At 49.2% G+C, this 17,440-nt stretch overlaps 2 protein-coding genes across 6 annotated transcripts; one reads left to right on the forward strand and one right to left on the reverse strand.

The window, feature by feature from the left end:
- The first annotated feature begins 26 nt into the window (after window positions 1-26).
- Window positions 27-9,405, forward strand: CCDC127 (coiled-coil domain containing 127). Of its 5 annotated transcripts, none has more exons than XM_081303524.1 (4): window positions 27-110; window positions 2,380-2,443; window positions 2,697-2,827; window positions 8,377-9,405. In XM_081303524.1, exons 3-4 carry the CDS (start codon window positions 2,707-2,709, stop codon window positions 9,036-9,038), a joined length of 783 nt encoding a protein of 260 aa, XP_081159650.1. In that variant the 5' UTR covers window positions 27-110; window positions 2,380-2,443; window positions 2,697-2,706; the 3' UTR covers window positions 9,039-9,405. The 5 variants fall into 5 exon arrangements, with proteins under 5 accessions (XP_081159650.1, XP_081159652.1, XP_081159653.1 ...); XM_081303525.1 differs by having other exon boundaries at window positions 62-114; XM_081303526.1 differs by lacking the exon at window positions 2,380-2,443 and having other exon boundaries at window positions 32-110.
- Window positions 9,406-13,598: 4,193 nt separating this feature from the next.
- On the reverse strand, window positions 13,599-16,802 carry LRRC14B (leucine rich repeat containing 14B). The gene is made up of 2 exons (XM_081291401.1): window positions 15,854-16,802; window positions 13,599-14,445 (listed from the first exon to the last, which is right to left on the reverse strand). The coding sequence occupies exons 1-2, from the start codon at window positions 16,738-16,740 to the stop codon at window positions 13,800-13,802; spliced, it is 1,533 nt and encodes a 510-aa protein (XP_081147527.1). The 5' UTR covers window positions 16,741-16,802; the 3' UTR covers window positions 13,599-13,799.
- Between the last annotated feature and the right edge of the window lie 638 nt (window positions 16,803-17,440).

A 17,440-nucleotide genomic window follows, 5' to 3' on the forward strand; every position in this document is an offset into this window, starting at 1 on the left:
CTTGCGCACTTCGCCTCGCCCGAGGCGTCGGGGTTGGATCTCGCGCCTGCGCAGAGCAGACCCGCGGACCTGGGCGCGGGGTGCTCGGCTCCCCGAGTGGTCCGGCACCGGTGGGTCTGTATGGCATTTGGTGGCCGGGCGGGCTGGGCAGTGTTCAGGGGAAGGGGTCGACCACCGATATTTTTAAAAGTACTCTGTGGTTCCCCGATCATGCCAGCACTGAGAGGGTCTGAGGATCTCGACCCTGGGGAATGGGGTCTGAGGGGCGGCGACCGCGGCTTCGTAACCGCCGGTGTTTGGGGACACGGCCCGTCGGGCCTCAGGAAACGCGGGGAGGTGCCCCCACTTCCACCTGCGGGGCTGGGGAGGGGGCTGCCCCCTGCGCTGAGCCTGAGCAGCAGCGGAGCGCACTGGGCAGGAGACGAGATGGGAAGCTTTCCTGTGCTCCAGCTGCGGGGAAGCCCAGGGCCCCCCTGAAAGCCGCCTAGGTCGTGGCTTGTGAGCCTGTTGCTCGCTTGCTCCGATGGTATTTGTAGTTTTCTAGTGTGTTTATTTGCTAAGAGCCGGGATCTTGAATGGAAAATAAATCAGTAATCCTAAGTAATTTAGCTTCCTGCTTTTTTCACTTAAGGTTGTATTATTAAAATCTTCCTCTTGTACACAACTTTATGAATATAATTTCGAATTATTAAATTTACAATGAATCATTGTCATTTTATTGATTTTTTTTCCAATTTTTGCTATAAGAGCATAAAAAATATATTTGTGCTCAAAATTTTGCCTTTAGGATTACTTCCTTAGGACATATGCCCCAGAATTATGCTTTATTGATGTGCAGGGAACAAACATTATATAATGAGCCCTACTTATGAGTGGGTCCTCCATCAGTGGATTCAGTCACTTGCAGATCAAAAATATTTGGGAAAAGATGCTTTGCACAGTGCATGTACAAACTTTTTTCCTTGTCATTATGGCTTTAACAATACAGCATAACAACTATTTACATAGCCTTTGCATTACATTAGGTATTATGGGTGATCTAGAGATGATTTAAAGGATACAGGAGGATGAGTGAACGTTATATGCAAATATTTCATCATTTTATATAAGGGATTTGGGCATCTGTGATTTTTGGTGTCTTCTGGGGAGCCTGGTACCAATCTCCCATAGATGCCAGAAATGATTATACTTCCTAGATGTCTTTTTGAAAGTATAACAGTTTTAGTATTTTCTAAATTAGGTGTCTACCTAATTGTTTAAAAAATTCTGTGGTTACCAAGAACCCCCAAATATTAAGTTCTGAGCCATGTGTTTGGGTATATCTTTATCATCTCTCATAATTTTATGTCTTTAGGTGTTAAATATTTATTTAAAACCCTATTAAAACTTTTCAAAAATTGGGTTGAATTCCTTGTTTCTTACATACAACATGACTAAATATTTTGTGATCAGTGTATTTGTGGTGGGCACATAAACAAGGTGAAAGCCTCCATGATTCTACTTTGTGGACATGCCCACTTAGCATGAGTACTTAAAAAACTTGTAGACTCTTAACCTAGCTTGGAGAGTACAACCTGCACCTGAAGTAGGGGCCTCTCTAATCATGTTGGTGACCACCATGTCAGGAGGCATGAAAAGACCCACACTGTCCCCATTTTCCTCTCATGCAAGGCCCAGCACTTACCCAAAGTCTCCTGCCTGCATTATTCTTTCTGCTTGGAACACCTTTTTCCTTTGATCGCTGTCTGTTAGACAACTGCTCATTCTTCCAAACTAAGCTCGCACAAACCAGTATGTCCAGTGTGAGCCGTCATTTATTCAGTTGATTGTATGTCTTTATTTACAATGGTGTTAAGGTCCTGCAGAAATGGAATCGATAAGAGACATACACACGTGCACAGCCAGGCATTGAATAACAGTGGAGATAATATCCTGAGAAATGTGTTGATGGGGTTTTGACCTATAACACCCTGGAGTGCACTTATACAGGCTGAGCGGCCCATGATACTATATGGTAAGATCTTACAGAGCTACCATCTTCTATGTGATTCATCAATGAATAGAATGCTATGAAATTTATGATTGTGTATGTATGTGTGTGTGTGTATCTATATACATACACATAGATGTATATCTCACAGAATGCAAGCACATGCATACAATTTAGTATATGAATTGGTATTAAGGATGCGCAGCTTATCCATCCAGAAACAACCCTGAGACACCCATAGTGGGGTGCAGCCAAGCATCTGGGCATGCCACGGCTCAGTCAAGGTGACTCAGGCCATTAGCCATCATGACAATCACCGTTTAAACACACTAAAAAGCAGGACGTTCTGCCTGTGCCTGGCTGATTTGAGATGTGTTTTTCCCCACTAGGTTGCAACTCGTCATTTCCTTCTTGAAATCCCATAAAGCTCCATGTGCATGCACTGAAAAAAAGGTATTTTTAAAAAAAATTTATTTTAGTTGTAGATGGACACAATACCTTTATTTTGTTTTTTTATTTTTATGTGGTGCTGAGGATCAAATCCAGTGCCTCACACGTGCCAGGCAATCGCTCTACCACTGAATTAGAACACCAGCCTGAAAAAAGGTTGTTGAATAAAATCATGATTCTTGAGATTCAAATAGATGACATAATAATGACTGTTGTTTTATTCCTTTCATACAATGATTTGTCCTTTCCTTTCAAGGTATATCTCCATGAATAACTTAAATGATCCTCCACATTGGAATATCCGGCCTGATTCCAGGGCTGATGGGGGTGGTGGAAACAGGTGGAATTATGCCCTATTGGTGCCAATGCTGGGATTGGCAGCTTTCCGTAAGTTGTGGTTTTTCTGATGTTTGTGTTTTCTGGGCTGAAAGCATGGAGTGGTATCTTAAGACCTAGCTTTGGGACCTGACAGGTGCAGTCCAATTTCATCCCATTCTGTGACTTCTGGGCAAATTACTTAATTCTTCTAAGCCTCAGTTTACCTGACCCTGGGAGGTGGCAGTCACAATCAGCTCAACACATGAAATGAGAGTAAGATCAATGTTTAGAAATGTTTTGTGTGGGCTTGTTTAATAACTGGTTTCATGGCAGTGACTCCTTGCTTTTGTGTCCTAGTCAAGACTGATAGGGAAGAACAGGCCAAGAGGAAAACAAGTTTGATGTGTGCTTCATGTTTGGAAGTCAGCCCAGAGACTTGGCCTGTGTAAGTTCTGCTCAGCATAGCCAGAAGCCCTGTATGTAGTTTGAGTTGACTGGGCACCACTAGATACTCACCCCCAGATGTGAGAAACTGATAAAGAATGGAAGAAAAAAGCCAGCTGTGGTGGCGCATACCTGTAATCCTAGCAGTTTGGGAGGCTGAGGCAGGAGAATCGCAAGTTCACGCCAGCCTCAGCAATTTAGCAGGGACCTAAGCAATTTAGCAAGACCCTAAATAAAAATATAAGAAGGGGCTGAGGATGTGGCTCAGTGGTTAAGCGCCCCTGGATTTAATCCTTGGTACCAAATAAATAAGTGAATTAATGTTAAAAAAAAAAAAAAAAAAAGAAAAGAATGGAAGAAAAGCAAAAGCCGCCCTCTGTGCGTATGGACTTTTGTACACAGTGACTTTTTTGTGCTTGAATTTTCCATGTCAGCAGGTGTGTAGTGCAGGAGATAAGGCTGGCAGGAGCAGGTGGAATTCACAGTTCAGGGATCTGAGTGGTACCTGCTGGTGCTCCAGCTACAGCCCTGAGGATTCTATATTGAAGGCTCACTCAACTTGGTCTTGCAGGGCAGTGCCAGCATTGCTAAAGGCCACTGTTGCTGAGGCTGGGGTGGTGAACTTCCACTCAGAGAGTGGCCTGGGTGGCTTAAAATGATGCTTATTGATGTCATCTTTTTTGGCTTTGAGGCTGGGAGAGGCCCTTTGATTTTCCAATACTCATCTGTGACTTTTATAGCCACTCATGTTAACTTTCAGATTCTTATCTTCTCTTCTTGGGCCTTTGAAATGATGCTTTCTGTAGTTCAGGAATGTTTTATTTTTCCTCATGGTTATCTTGTTTAGGTAATGTATTCAAGGATAACATTTAGTTTTGCATTCTTATATAAAGATTCTTCAAAATCGTTTGTGTTTGAGAAGCTGTGTTGCAACTTTGAGTGATAACCAGCCCCTGGCATGGTTTGGAAGTAAAGGCAGATGGATGAATGCTGTATGGGATCAATGCTGTTGATGTACTGATGAGATGCTGGATTTATCCTGATCATTTAAACTGCATTATGTGTACATGCGAGATGCTGAGAATTGAACCCAGAGGCGCTTTACCACTGAGCTGCGTCCCCAGCATTTTTTATTTTATTTTGAGTCAGAGTCTCACTGAGTTGCCCAGGCTGGCGTTAAACATAGGATCCTCTTGCCTCAGCCTCCTGAGTAGCTGGGATTATAGGTATGTACCATCATGCCCAACTACACCTTTATGACTTTCAACACAGCATAGAGACTAGTATAATTATGTCCACCTGAAAGATTAGTCCCTGGCCACATTCTTCTCTGGGTAACTGCCCTGGAAGAGTGTCCAGCATTTCATAGGCAGGACAGCGCCTCCTGTCAGCCTCAGTGGCCACACCTCCTATAACCCCGTAATCACTCGGTCCAGATGTCGCCTAAGTAGTACCGTGTAGTGTGTGGCCTCTTTGGCTGGTGTTTTCACCCAGTGTGGTCCTTCAGACCTATACGGGCTGTTGCCACCTCTGTAGCCAGTGGATCACTCAGTGCTGAGCAGGGTCCCTGATGTGGGTGCGCCACAGTTCAGTTGACCACCCACCAACAAGACTGCTGTGTTCTAGTTTGGGCTGTGATGAATAAAGCTACTACCAACGTTCTTTTACAGGTTTTTATGTGAACATAAGTTCCATTTCTTCAGGATGAATGTCTAGAAGTGCAGTTGCTGGTTTCATGGCAGTTCATGTGAAGTGTTCTAAGAAAGTGCCACATTGTTTTCCAAAGTGGCTGTGCTGTTAACGTCATGTCCTCAGCAGTGACGCACAAGTGGTCCAGGATCCGCCACACAAGTGTTCGTATTCCATGTTCTTACAGGTGTGGAAGCATCTCAGGTGTTTTCACTGTGCTTCCCCTGGCAGCTGGTGAGATTGACCATGTTTTCACACGTACCGGGTGTGTCTTCTGTGAAATATCTGTTCATGTCTTTGGCCGTTCACTAGTTGGGTTGTTTTTAAATGTTGAATTTTGGGAGTTTTTAGTATGTCCTAGATTCAAGCCCTTTTCTAGATTTGTGGTTTACAGATATCTTCATCTGATCTAGTTAGTCCTTTTATTCTCCTAACAGTCTTTGACAGAGCAAAGGTTTAATTCTCAAAAGCAAGTTTAACATGCTTTTTTCTGTGCAGATCTAAGAGATCTCTGCCTGCCCTGATCCTGAAGATCCTCTTCTGTGTTTCTTCTGAATTTTTTTTTTTTTTGGGGGGGGGGGTTCTTTTACATGGTGCACTGTGAGTCCTGGTTTGGTCTCCTCCTTGCCATTTCTCTGCCTTTGTCTTGCCTTCTGGTGCCTGGAGCAGACTGTGGGTGGTCTTTGGGCTTCAAGGAAAGCACCGTTTCACCACTGGTGGTGGTGTTTGTGGGTTTTTGTAGCCACCCTTCATCAAGTCAAGAATGTTCCCACCTTGGGACTGGGGTTGTGGCTCAGGGGTAGAGCCTAGTATGTGTGAGGACTGGGTTTGATCCTCAGCACCACATAAAAATACATAAAATAGTGGTATTGTGTCCATCTTCAATGCAAAAACAAACAAACAAACAAACAAGATTGTTCCCCTCTGTTTCTGTTTTTCATGAATAGGTATTGAATTTTGTTAATTTTTTTTTTAAAATTTTTATCAGTTGTAGGGTTGTGTGATTACACCTCTGTAACCTGTTAATGTGTTGGATTACTTCTAGTGACTTTCTCATATTGATCCAGTCTTTCATCTCTGGAGCAATCCCCCCTTGGTCATGCTGTATATTTCTTTTTACATATTGTAGAATTGTACTTGCTAATGTTAAGGACTTTTGTGTCTGTGTTCCTAAGGAAAATACTGAACTTTGGGAGGTTCTCTCTCTTCTCTTCAACTATTGTGCTATTAAAAAAAAAATTAGTTGTTGTATTTTTCTTCTAAAATTTCCATTTGTTTGCTCTGTATATCTTCTGTTTCTTTGCTTAGACTTTATTCTGATGATGTTTTGAAGTGTTTGTCCGATGACACTGACGCCTCCATCCTGGCAGTGGTGGGCATCTGTTGATTATTTGTTCACTCAGCTTTAGATCTCTCTACACCTTGGTGGGACGAGTGACTTCATTTGAAACCCCAGAAGTTTGGTATTGTGCCATGAGGCTGTGGATTTTACATTCACCTGTCTTAGCCTTGCTCTTGCAGGGGATGGGAGGCTGCCTCTTTATTGCTGGCCACAGGCCCTGTGGACCCCTGGGGCCCATTGTCTGGGAGTGGCTCCCAGCTCCTGCTCTACCTAGCCTTGGACTATGGGTGGGATAGATCCAGGTGTGCATTTGAGAAGGTGGTTTTAACTTTTATGCTTATAGAATTGAGGTGCAACAGCACAGCCAAGTAAGAATGGCTTTTAGGTAAATGGAAATAGTGCCAGTTCTTTCATGGAGTAGGTCCTACAGCGTGATCACTGATGTTATGGAGAAAGAATCAGATAGCACAGGCACCTTTTATTTATTTTATTCGTCCTTTTATTCTCCTAACAGGCCTGTGATCTCAGCCACTTGGAGACTGAAGCAGGAGGATCACAAAAGTTCAAGGCCAGCCTCAACAACTTAGCAAGACCCTGTCTCAAAATAAAAAGGCTGGGGATGTAGTGCAGTGGTAGAACACCCTTGGGTTCAATCTCCAGTCCAAAAAAGAAAATTGAATGGCAAGAATACCAGCTGGAGAGGGCAGCTGCAAAAGTGGGGCAGGACCAGGAAAGTTGGTAGAAACCCTGGTGTTGCAGGGAGTTAAAGCAGGGGCAGGGGAAGAGCAGAACTTGTGAGAGCCAGAACTCCTGCTTTTGGTGGCTTTGGGCCTTGGGATTTGAACATGGGTGGGACATTCCTTTTGTTTTCCAAAGACTCAAATCCATGCTGGCCGGTTTTTTTTAACTTTTTAAAATTGTTATTTTTGATACTGGGGATTGAACCCAGGGGTGCTTTACCACCAAGCAACATCCCAGTCCTTTTTTTTTTTTTTTTTAGTCAGAGTAATGCTAAATTACTTAGGTCCTCACTTGCAATCCTCCTGCCTCAGCCTCCCAGTGGCTGGGATCACAGGTGTGGCCTCCATGCCCTTCTCCTCCACACTGCTTTTTGGAGCTACAGCTGAACATATCATTTTGAAAAGCTAGAAATTAGCATATCATTGTCCAGCATTTGTGAAATGATCAGCACCAGTGTTTGCTCAGGAGGTGGTGGGCATCCTGTGCCACCAACCTGCCTCGCCTCATTATCCACGTGACAAACTCCTCTTGTGAGTGGGATGGGAAACAATCTGGGGACTCCATGCAGACCTGAGGCCCCTGCCCACTGGCACGTGTTGTGGCCACCAGGTCCTGGGCCTTCCTCCTTCCTGTAGCAGAGAATGGAAGCCGGCTTTTCCACGGTGTGAGGTAGTGCAGTCAGCGCCCAGCCTGGCCGCCCCACTCTCCTAGGCCCACGTTTGAGAGTCCAGTGGCTCTGGCATGGAGATAAAGGCCAGAGCATGTCTTGAGGTTGACATCCTTGCTGTGTGTCTGATAAAACGTAAGCAGATGCCTTGGATATAAGCTGTTCATCAGTGATGCCTGGGCAGAGCTGACACAACTGTTTCGTGGCATACTGGGGATTGAACCCAGGGGCACTCGACCACTGAGCCACATCCTAGCCCTTTTTTGTATTTTATTTAGAGACAGGGACTCAACTGAGTTGCTTAGCATCTTGCTTTTTGCTGAGGCTGGCTTCAAACTTGCAATCCTCCTGCCTCCCTTTCCCGAGCTGCTGGGATTACAGGTTTGTGCCACCATACCCGGCCTCCCATGTTAACTTTTGATATCTTACTGATAGTCTGTGGGACACTGAGACCAGAGCTGGCAGACAGTGGTGGGGTTGGTGGCAAGAGAAGCAGTGGTAGATTTTCTTGGCCATAGGAGTTAGATGTGTGGACCCTGCCTGCTCAGCCTTCAGTCCTGGTCTGATTTGGGGGTAAGAGCTTTGCCATTCCTGCAGAATGTACAGTCTTGGGTCTTAGGCTGTAAGTCAAGGGCTATCTTTATATGTTGTTTCCTTTGAGTAAAGATCATTCATTGAACCTCTGCTGTGACTCTTCACTATGTTTTTTTTTCTCCTTCAATTTATTCATGTCAGGTTGGATTTGGTCCCGAGAGTCCCAAAAAGAAATAGCAAAAGAGAGAGAAGCATATCGCCAGAGAACAGTTGCCTTCCAGCAGGATCTTGAAGCCAAGTACCATGCTGTGATCTCGGAAAATCGACGTGCTGTTGCTCAGCTGTCTCTGGAACTTGAAAAGGAGCAAAACAGAACAACTAGTTACCGAGAAGCCCTTATCTCTCAGGGGCGGAAGTTGGTGGAAGAAAAGAAACTTCTGGAACGGGAATGGGCTAAGGTAATGCAAGAAAGAAGCCAGCTGCAGCCTCTGAGAAGTGTGTACCTGAGCCGTCTGGAGGAGGAGGAGGACTGGCAGAGGAAAGCCCGGCTCATGCTGAAGGAGGTTGGAGAGGCCCTTGCAGAAAGGCAGAACATTTACTGCAGCCTGGTCACCCCCCGCCGCTCACGGCTGGAGCTGGAGAAAAACTTACTGGTGCGTGCCGCCGTCGACCCAGTGGCTGCTGACCTAGAGATGGCAGCTGGCTTGACTGACATATTCAAACATGACACCTACTGTGGTGACATCTGGAATAGCAACAAACGCCAGAATGGGAGGCTCATGTGGCTATATCTCAAGTATTGGGAGCTAGTCGTGGAGCTGAAGAAGTTCAAGAGAGTAGAGAAGGCCATACTAGAGAAGTGAGAGGAGTGAGGTGTCCACGGCCACCAGTTGCTTCTCTTGACGTTCTCCCTGCTGAGCTCCCACACTTCCTCTGCTTGCTACCCGCATCCCACCACATGCAGCTGCCCTCGGTGGCATTCCAGCTCTGCCACCCTCAGCAGCAGTGAGGATTCGGCACATAAAGGTTTTCCCTGTGATGCTCAGCAGCTGTGAAGGGTTGCCTTTCTCTGAAGCATTTTGTGAGCTGCTAATATTTAGCAGAACAGTATAATGTCATTTTAGTTCGAGGGTAAAAATTGTTTTTAAAGGTCAAATATAATATTGATCCTCACTGTAAGTAATTTTCTGTGACTTTTCCTATCTTCCTAAATAAATTCTGTCTTCTAGGGTTATTTTTTTTCCTCCCCAGATTCCATTTAGCAGTCATCAGGCAGTGGTGATGAGGGGTGTTATAAGACCACGGAGGCTGTAAAACATTTGGAAGCTCTCATGCTCACAACAGGAAAAGCACCCAAGTGGTTCTCCTAGCCAGCAGGTGCCCCGGTATTTTGATAGCCACAGAGGCTTTCAAAGCGCGAGGCAGGCCCACAGAGCCCATGTTCTGGAAGAGGCTGGGTGGACAGGTCCCAGCTCCTGGGATATGGGAGGATCACTTCAGAGTGTTTTCTGTTGATCTGGGGTGTTGAAGGTACATGAGGTTGCAGGGCTTAAAATGGAAGGAGTTGGTTGGGGGGTGGGTATTAGGATCTTGCTTCTCGTTTTGCTTACTGCAGGCTGCTTTGCCTTGGAACAAAGTTAGAAGGTAATGATTGGCCTGGACCTTCTGAAACCTAAATGCACAGTGACAAGACTTTTGTACTTTCATCAAGTTAACTTATTTGGTGGAGAGGCCTTCCCCTTTTTAAAGCTCCTAGATAAAGAGGTGTCCCAGTCACATATTCCATGTATGCATGTGTGTTATGCACCACTGATACAGTGTCAATTTCATGGTGACAAGAAAATCTTTCAGAGACAAGTGGCAGGGGAAAGCCTCCGCAGAGAACCTGCATGTTCTTGGAACTGCATGTCTAGCTGGAGAGAGTAACTGTTTCTGGGTCAGCTTAAAGTAGGGGGAGGCTTTCTAGCTGCAGCCTAAGTTGCACCAGTGTTTGATGTGATGAACACACTGAGCCCCAACGTGCTCCAGCAAGCAGCTGCCTTCATTCTCTGGGTAGCCCTTTGCTGTACTATGACCAGGACGATTGCTGGGCCGAGCTCGGATCACTCCCTCTGCCTGCTCCTTGAGAGGTCCTGTCTCTATTCTGGGCTCGATGAAGTAGTCCCTGTAGGGGCTGGGGATGTGGCTCAAGCGGTAGCACGCTCGCCTGGCATGCGTGCGGCCCGGGTTCGATCCTCAGCACCACATACCAACAAAGATGTTGTGTCCGCTGAGAACTAAAGTAAAAAATAAATAAATAAATTCTCTCTAAAAAAAAAAAAAAAAGAAGTAGTCCCTGTATTTCTCAGTTAGGATTCTGGTTGTAAGCCATAGCTTAATTCAAGCTGGCTTAGACTTGTAGAAGAGGATTTGCTTTAAGGGTGTCTCAGACCCAGGGCAAGAATGGAGAGTGCAGCTCAGACCTGGGAGGAGCTAGAAATGGCACCTGAGCAACTCTGAGGGACCTGCCTACTTCAGTCTGTTCCCTGCAAAAGGCTCCTAAGGCCACACCCCATCCTAGACTGGCATACTGCCTGTCCCACTCAGGCCTTCAGAGAAGTTTGGGAGCCCTGGGTTATACGATGCTGTGGCACTTGGATGGAGTGGGGACAGTGAAAGCCAGGGATCAGAGAGTATGTGGCTTTTGTTAACAGGAAGTCTATGGTGACTCAAGGCATGGTGTAAAAGTCCTAGAGCTCTGCAGCAATGAAGGAAGCTCATCTCCCTTGCCCACCTCTGGCAGGAAAGGGTCTCGCTGTTGGGGTGACTGGATAGCAAAGGCATTAGGGCGGCTCCCAGGCCCAAGGTGGCCTGAGGTCCGGGTAGGGTGTTTGGTCCCTTAGCCTGAGTTGAAATCCCAGACTCAAGAGCCCTCATGTCAGCTCAGGCAGCCCTGCCCCAGTCAGGAAAGCCCCTCCTCTACCTGGGAATCCTGCAGAGTGAGCCCCCAGTATGCCTTGTTGGGCCTGCCTGGCTCATGTGGGTAACAGAACTGGTCAGCCAGAGAGGTACTGTGTTGGGGTGCTCATGCACAACTCTACATCAGTGTTCTTCAAGTTCCTGGTTCTGAGCCCAACCCTGCTGGGATGGCCCCTTGAGGCTGGTCAGTGGCCAGCAGCTGAGTGGGGTGCTGGAGTCTCCTGGCTGCAGAAGCTTGCTTGTTGAACATGGGGTGTTGGCCCTACTGGTGAGGCCTCTGGCACGTGGCTGGGCCAGGGGGCTGCTCTCTGGAGCCAGGGCTGACTCTGCTTGGTGGTGCCATAGGATGGGGCTCCAGACCGGCAGAAGCAGATTGGTAGGGGTGGCTATGGTAAGCATCAGGACCAAGTGGTAACCAGTGCCTTTATCCTGGAGCTGCTGCCAAGACTGGTAATCATGGGAGTTCAGGGTTGAGTGACAGCCAAGTAGAGCTCTCTCCACTCATAATAGAGTTAGCTGGCCATGACAGAGGTCCATTGGTCTGTGGATATCTCCTCTGTCTCTGTATACTCAAGAAAGAACCCTTGCAGGTATCCCAACATGTGGAACCAGCCATTAAGGTAGGAAGGGCCAAGTTGGAGTTCCCAGAACTGTTCCTCTGCCCTGCAGGATCATCATCAAGAAGCCCTGCTGCACTCCTAGGGGAACAGCAATGACCAATCCCCCAGTGAGACCTGGGAATGCAAGGAGGTGAGCCCCACGCTGACTTCATTGGTGTCCCTGTTCCATTCGCCCATCTCGTCCTGGAGAGGCTAGCTGGATCTTGGTGGGTGATAGTGGCCCCCCAGAGCTTCACCAGGAGCTACACCAGCTACAGCTGCCATGTGTATGCACTGACTCCAATTTACACACTTACCTTGCAAACAGTAGATGCTGCTGGCCTTGGTAGATACCAGCTATGTGACCGTAGATGCCCGGTGGCCACAGGCAGAGTCCCAATGTGAGGAAGGTGTGACCAAAGTCCATGGGTGCTGAGAGCACTGTCAGGCTGGGATGGAGTTGGTCCAGAGGAGCAGGTGAGTCTCGCACTTGGGGACAGGTATGTAAGGTTTAGAGCATTTGGACTGCTGCCTAGGAATGGATTTGGACCAGCATCGAGGGGGTGCTGTCCTGAATGTTTGCTGCCAGCAACTTCGCCCGCAGAGGCAGACTTCTGTGTGCCTGCCCCTACCCAGGTAATGGGCCACACCCTGGGCCCTTCTCCATACAGCCACACAAATGCAGGGCTCTCCTGGTCCAGCTAGCCATTGCACATGATTGGTTAGCCACTAGAGGCTGAGTCTGTAGTCACGAAAATTCAGACACTCAAAATAATGAAAGTTACTCTGCTTTTTAGAGTCTGAATTTTTAAGTTATTTAAAAATTTTGCGTGGTGCCTACTCTTTCTAAGAGCTTGCTGCAATTCAAACTCTATGTGCCCGAAACTTGATTGCAAAGAGACTGCCAGCATGAACTTTTGCCGGTAAGGCACAGCCAAGCAGGCAGAGAACGATTACAGTAGGGTGGGGTGGACACTTGGTATCAGCTCACACTGAGACCCTGAGGAGGGACGCCTTCAGCAGGCAACCCTGCGAGGCTCTCCTGCTGGGTCCCACCAGAAAGAACAGCCTGGGATACACCTGGAGCTCCAGGCTGCAGAGCACCTGAGATGGAGATGCCCCTGGGGGAAGTGCTGCCAGGAGTGGTGCTCAGGTGGTACTGGGTCCAAGCTCTTGTCTGTGCCTCAAGGAAATATCTTATTCCCAAACTCTTAAATCCTTTTAAAAGTCTTGAATTGCGGTGAAATAAGGACCATGGCTTGGTAACCACACTTATTTTATTAGCACTTATCATTCTAATTCTCAACTTTTGGTACAGAGTCAAGCTTAGTGGAAACCAACTCCACCTCTGGTGACAATCAGCCCCTTAGGGGCAAGGAGCCCAGGGCCATGGGCTTGGAGCCTGGCTGTTCAGGGAAAGTTAGGACTGGAGAAACCACAGGACATCCATAAATGCACTCTGTGTCCTGACCTACTGCTGAGGCCAGCACTCAGATACAAAGCAAAGCAAGGACAGAGTTACTGGTGTCAGCCGGAAGCTGCTGCGTGCTCCTGGCCCTGTTTTGAGCAAACAAGCCTGGCTTGTCAACATGCTAGCCCCACAGACACATCTAGCATGCCGTGTGAGCCTCCTGCCGGGCACGCAGATTTGGTTTACCTTTGCTTTTCATCTCTTCCTCAGCTGTTTTATGGGCTGCTTCTTTCTTTACACATGTTCTGTGACAAGTCCTCGTTTCCTTCTTCTTGCTGCCTGAGAGTCCAGTCGACCCTGCTCCTACGGCAGCCTGCCCTGGCACCCATTGCACCTCCACTCACTACCACATGTGCCTGCGTGGGGTCTTCACCAGGCTATAGGGTCTGCTGCCTGACCCAGGAGCACCCATGACACATCTTGAAGGCAGGGCTTCCTCTCCTAGGGCACCTAGCAGGCTTGTTTACCATTTTCACTAAGAACTGCTTTTGGTGGTGATGCTGGTGATGAATGTGCAGCCCAAGCCTCTGGCAATAGGACTGGCCCTGGGCACCCTGCAGGCTAAAATGCAGACTGCCCTTGCCCTGGTGGAGTGCCTACTCCACTTGTTTCAGTGCTCTGGAAAAGTTTTCTAAAGCAGTTTTGAAAGCTTGCAGCAAGAAGGTGCCGAGCTCATGGCTTGTTTCCTGGATGTCTGGGTCGAAACTTCCGAAGACAGGCGTGGAGGCCTCGATGTCCTCACGGTTGGCCCGCAGCAGCACCGCATGCAGCTCCTCAGCAATCGCATTGTACTTCTGCTGGTCGAATTTGGACACGGCCAGCTCGTCCTGGGGGTAGGCAGTGCCTTCGGGGTAGCAGTCCTTGGGCACTGGGAACTCAATACGCCGCAGCTCAGGCAGCTCGCAGAGCGTGGTGAAGAGGCGCTGGAGGGCCCGAGCAGATAGCGGGTTCCCTAGGAACCGGAACTCCTGTAGCTGGCGGCAGGGGCTCAGGCCCAGGATCAGCATGCCCACGTGGCTGTCTGCGATGCTGCATTCCTCCAGGGTCAGCGCCCTCAGTGTCTGGGAGGCCCGGCGGAGCAGTCTGAAGAAGGTTGAGGGGTACAGGTGCACCAGGTTGTGTCCACTGAGGTCCAGCACTTCCAGGTGGGCAGCGTGTGCACAGTCTGCCAAGAAAGCCATGTCGGCGTGGTTCAGGGCACAGTTAGCCAGGTCCAGTGTTCGCAGTGGGGTTCTGAGGGGGCTGAGGGATAGGCAGAAAGCAACACAGGTAACAGCAGTGTTTCAGGTGAGCTGGGGTTTAAGTGTAGGTGACAATCCACTTGTTTCTCTATCACAATCCACTTATCCCATGGATAAATCCAGCTGCTGCCTGATTTCATACAGTCTGCCATTTGAGAATAACTGGTGATTTTAATTAAATACTTGAAAAATTCAAAGAGTTTGTGATAAGGGAAATTACATGAAGTTCAAGTGTCTGTGTCCACAGCGATTTAGGTTTCCTGGAACACTGCCACTCTCCCTCACTCACCTAGCCTACAGCTGCCATTTGGCTTTGTGGCAAAGAATAGGCTTTAGGATTGGGGTGTGGTTCAGTGGTAAGTGCCAAACCAGCATGCACACAGTTAACGCAGGGGGCCTTCTTCCACACCTATACCCAGACATTGCAGCAACCCCTTTCATGTTGTGAGGGAAGTCCTGTCGGGAATGGCAGCTCAGAGAGCTGGCAGCAGGGGTGGCAAAAGAGCAAAAATAAGCAAGCAGGAAAGCACCCTTTCACTGAGGAACCAGATCCACATGGTGTTAGAACTGGGAAGGGAAGCCAGAGACCCTGACGGTCTCTGCTTCCTAAACCACCAGTTTCAATTTAGTTGGAGTAGGCGGCAGCAAACGAGCAGCTGCAGGAGTGTCTCTGGAACAGCGTCCACACCTGGGACTTGTGAAAACTCACATTCTCGGCCCACTCACCCTTTTGGGACCCTGACCTGTCAGTACCCGATTCCCGCTCTTTGTTCCCTCCTATCCTCCTGCCACAGCTACCTCTCACTGCCCAGCCACACCTGGTGGATCTGCTGCCAAGAGCCTGCCCCTGGGACAGCACATGAAGCCACCCCAACTGTGTCTCCCTGGCTGCTTTCCTGCACCCCTGTCTATAGCAGAGCTGCCCAGAAGGAGGCACCCTGACCCCTCTACCTGAGGGCTGCCCATGCAGTCCTCCTGTGAGCCATCCAGGAGGAGCATTGCCCCCGTAGACCTTCGGATGAGACTGCAGCACCAATGGCTGACAGCCCAGCTCAGCCTCACTCCCACTCCTGATCTGGTATGACATCGGTGGGTTCGGGCAATTTGTCCCACAACAGGTAAGTTGTTAGGTGGGGGTGTACTTATGCTTTGTTTACTTGCTACTTAGTATGTTCTCTCTTGCTAACTGGAAGCGGTGTCCTAGGTCCCCCCAGAGCACTGTTCTTTTCTGGTGGCTCTAACTCATAGTTACCTCAACCCTGTCCCTCTCCTATAGCTCTGGCCAAAGCAACCCCAGAGAAATGAACCAGTAGCCTTATAAGTTAGCAGGTCCCATCCCTGTTCCTCAGCTCCTCTCCAGCCTTCCTTGCCAGGGCCCAGAGTGCTCACCTGGCCTCTCCTCTACTCACCTGAGCAGCGTCTGGATCTTCCCGGTCAGCGTGGAGAAGGCCACACTTAGCTCTGTGAGCCGGGTCATCTGGCTGAGCTCCCAGGCGATGGAAGAAAGGAGAGAGTCCTCACCCTCGGGAATCGGCGTGTAGGTGGGGGGTACGTCGAAGGCCCTGGTGGGCAGGGTGAGTGAGACCAGCTGAGGGAAGCCCACCTGGGCCAGCAGCTGCTGCACGTGCCCAGCATTCAGCCGCACATTGTGAACCACCTCCAGCTTGCGCAGTGCACCTGGCTTGGCCAGGCCCAGCACATGCAGGAGCTGCCCAGGGCTTAGGCTGTCCGCCCGGAAGGACAGGCATCGCACCTGCAGAGGGGCTGGGCCTGATGGCTGCAGGGCCTGCACCACCACCTCAAAGTTACCTTCAGTGACAAAAAGGTCAGCAAAGACCTCAGTGGAGCGCCTGCCCATGCAGGGCTCTGCTTGAAGCTCACAGCAGGTCCTGGCCAGCAGCTCGGTGCGTCCCCACCTTCCCAGTGCCCTCCTGCAGGGGCACCGTTGCACCTGCACATCTCGAATGCCAGTGAGGTCTGCCACCCGCAGCCAGCGGCTCCCACCCTGCAGCACATGGTCGGCAAGGCCCCGCACGCAGGCCTCCAGGCAGGTCCTGCAGGCTCGGTCACGCAGGTCCTCTGGGTGGTCAGTGCTCGGACCCAACAACGCAGCCAGCCGGAACTCCTCCAGTGGCCAGCGTCCCAGCACAGCACGGGTCACTTCTGCCTGCTCCAGCAGGTAGCTGGCCTTGAACAGAAGTGGGTAGAGGTTGTGGGCCACACTGTCCAGGCTCCCCTGGGCCAGCAGGGGGTGGGACACCAGGGCTTCAGCAGAAATGAAACGGAGCGACCTCATGGCGCCCTCAGACCAAGGCAGGACAGCATTCTTCTCTCTGGTTCTGATCGAGGTGTGTGCCCTTCATGCCTATTTTTAGCTGCTGCTGCTGCTGCTGCTGCTGCTGGGAGTGCTTGGCTTTGGGCAGAAAGTGGCAAGCTTGCCCTTCAGTCATCTGACTGCTATTTTGGTCCCGGGGAGCCTGTTTGGTGTGACCATTAGAGGCGGCTGTCCACCTTGTGGCACCCAGCTTGTGAAATCAGAGCTGCTTGGCTCCAGGTGCCCTATGCGGGAAGCCTAGGACATATAAAAAGGCAAAACACCTTCACTTCTGGGGATACCAGGATACCAGCAATGGCTCCTTTTTCCCTCCTGGGAGAAGTCTCTGTTACCCCTTTTTAAATAAACCCTGCTTTATATGCTTGCCTTGGCATGCTTCTCTAATGTTATACTTCAACATGTGAAGAAGCAGAACTCGTCACTGGTAAATGGCAGTATCATGACCACTTGGGAAGAGGAGCACATTAGAAGTGGCCACAGCTGCCCACCTGGCCAGTACCCCCACCCAACAACCTCTGCATCCTTTAGTGCTGGCTGCATGCAGTATCACAGAGGAAGATGGAGTGAACCCAAGGTACATGAAAGCTGCTCTGTCCCCTCACCAGTGCCTGGCCTCAGCCCACACCTCATAAGGCAAGGGGAGGTGTTTCTTGAAAATGCA

This window comes from Spermophilus citellus (assembly GCF_964194105.1).
Source record: "Spermophilus citellus genome assembly, chromosome: 1".
In the NCBI taxonomy this organism is placed as follows: domain Eukaryota; kingdom Metazoa; phylum Chordata; class Mammalia; order Rodentia; family Sciuridae; genus Spermophilus; species Spermophilus citellus.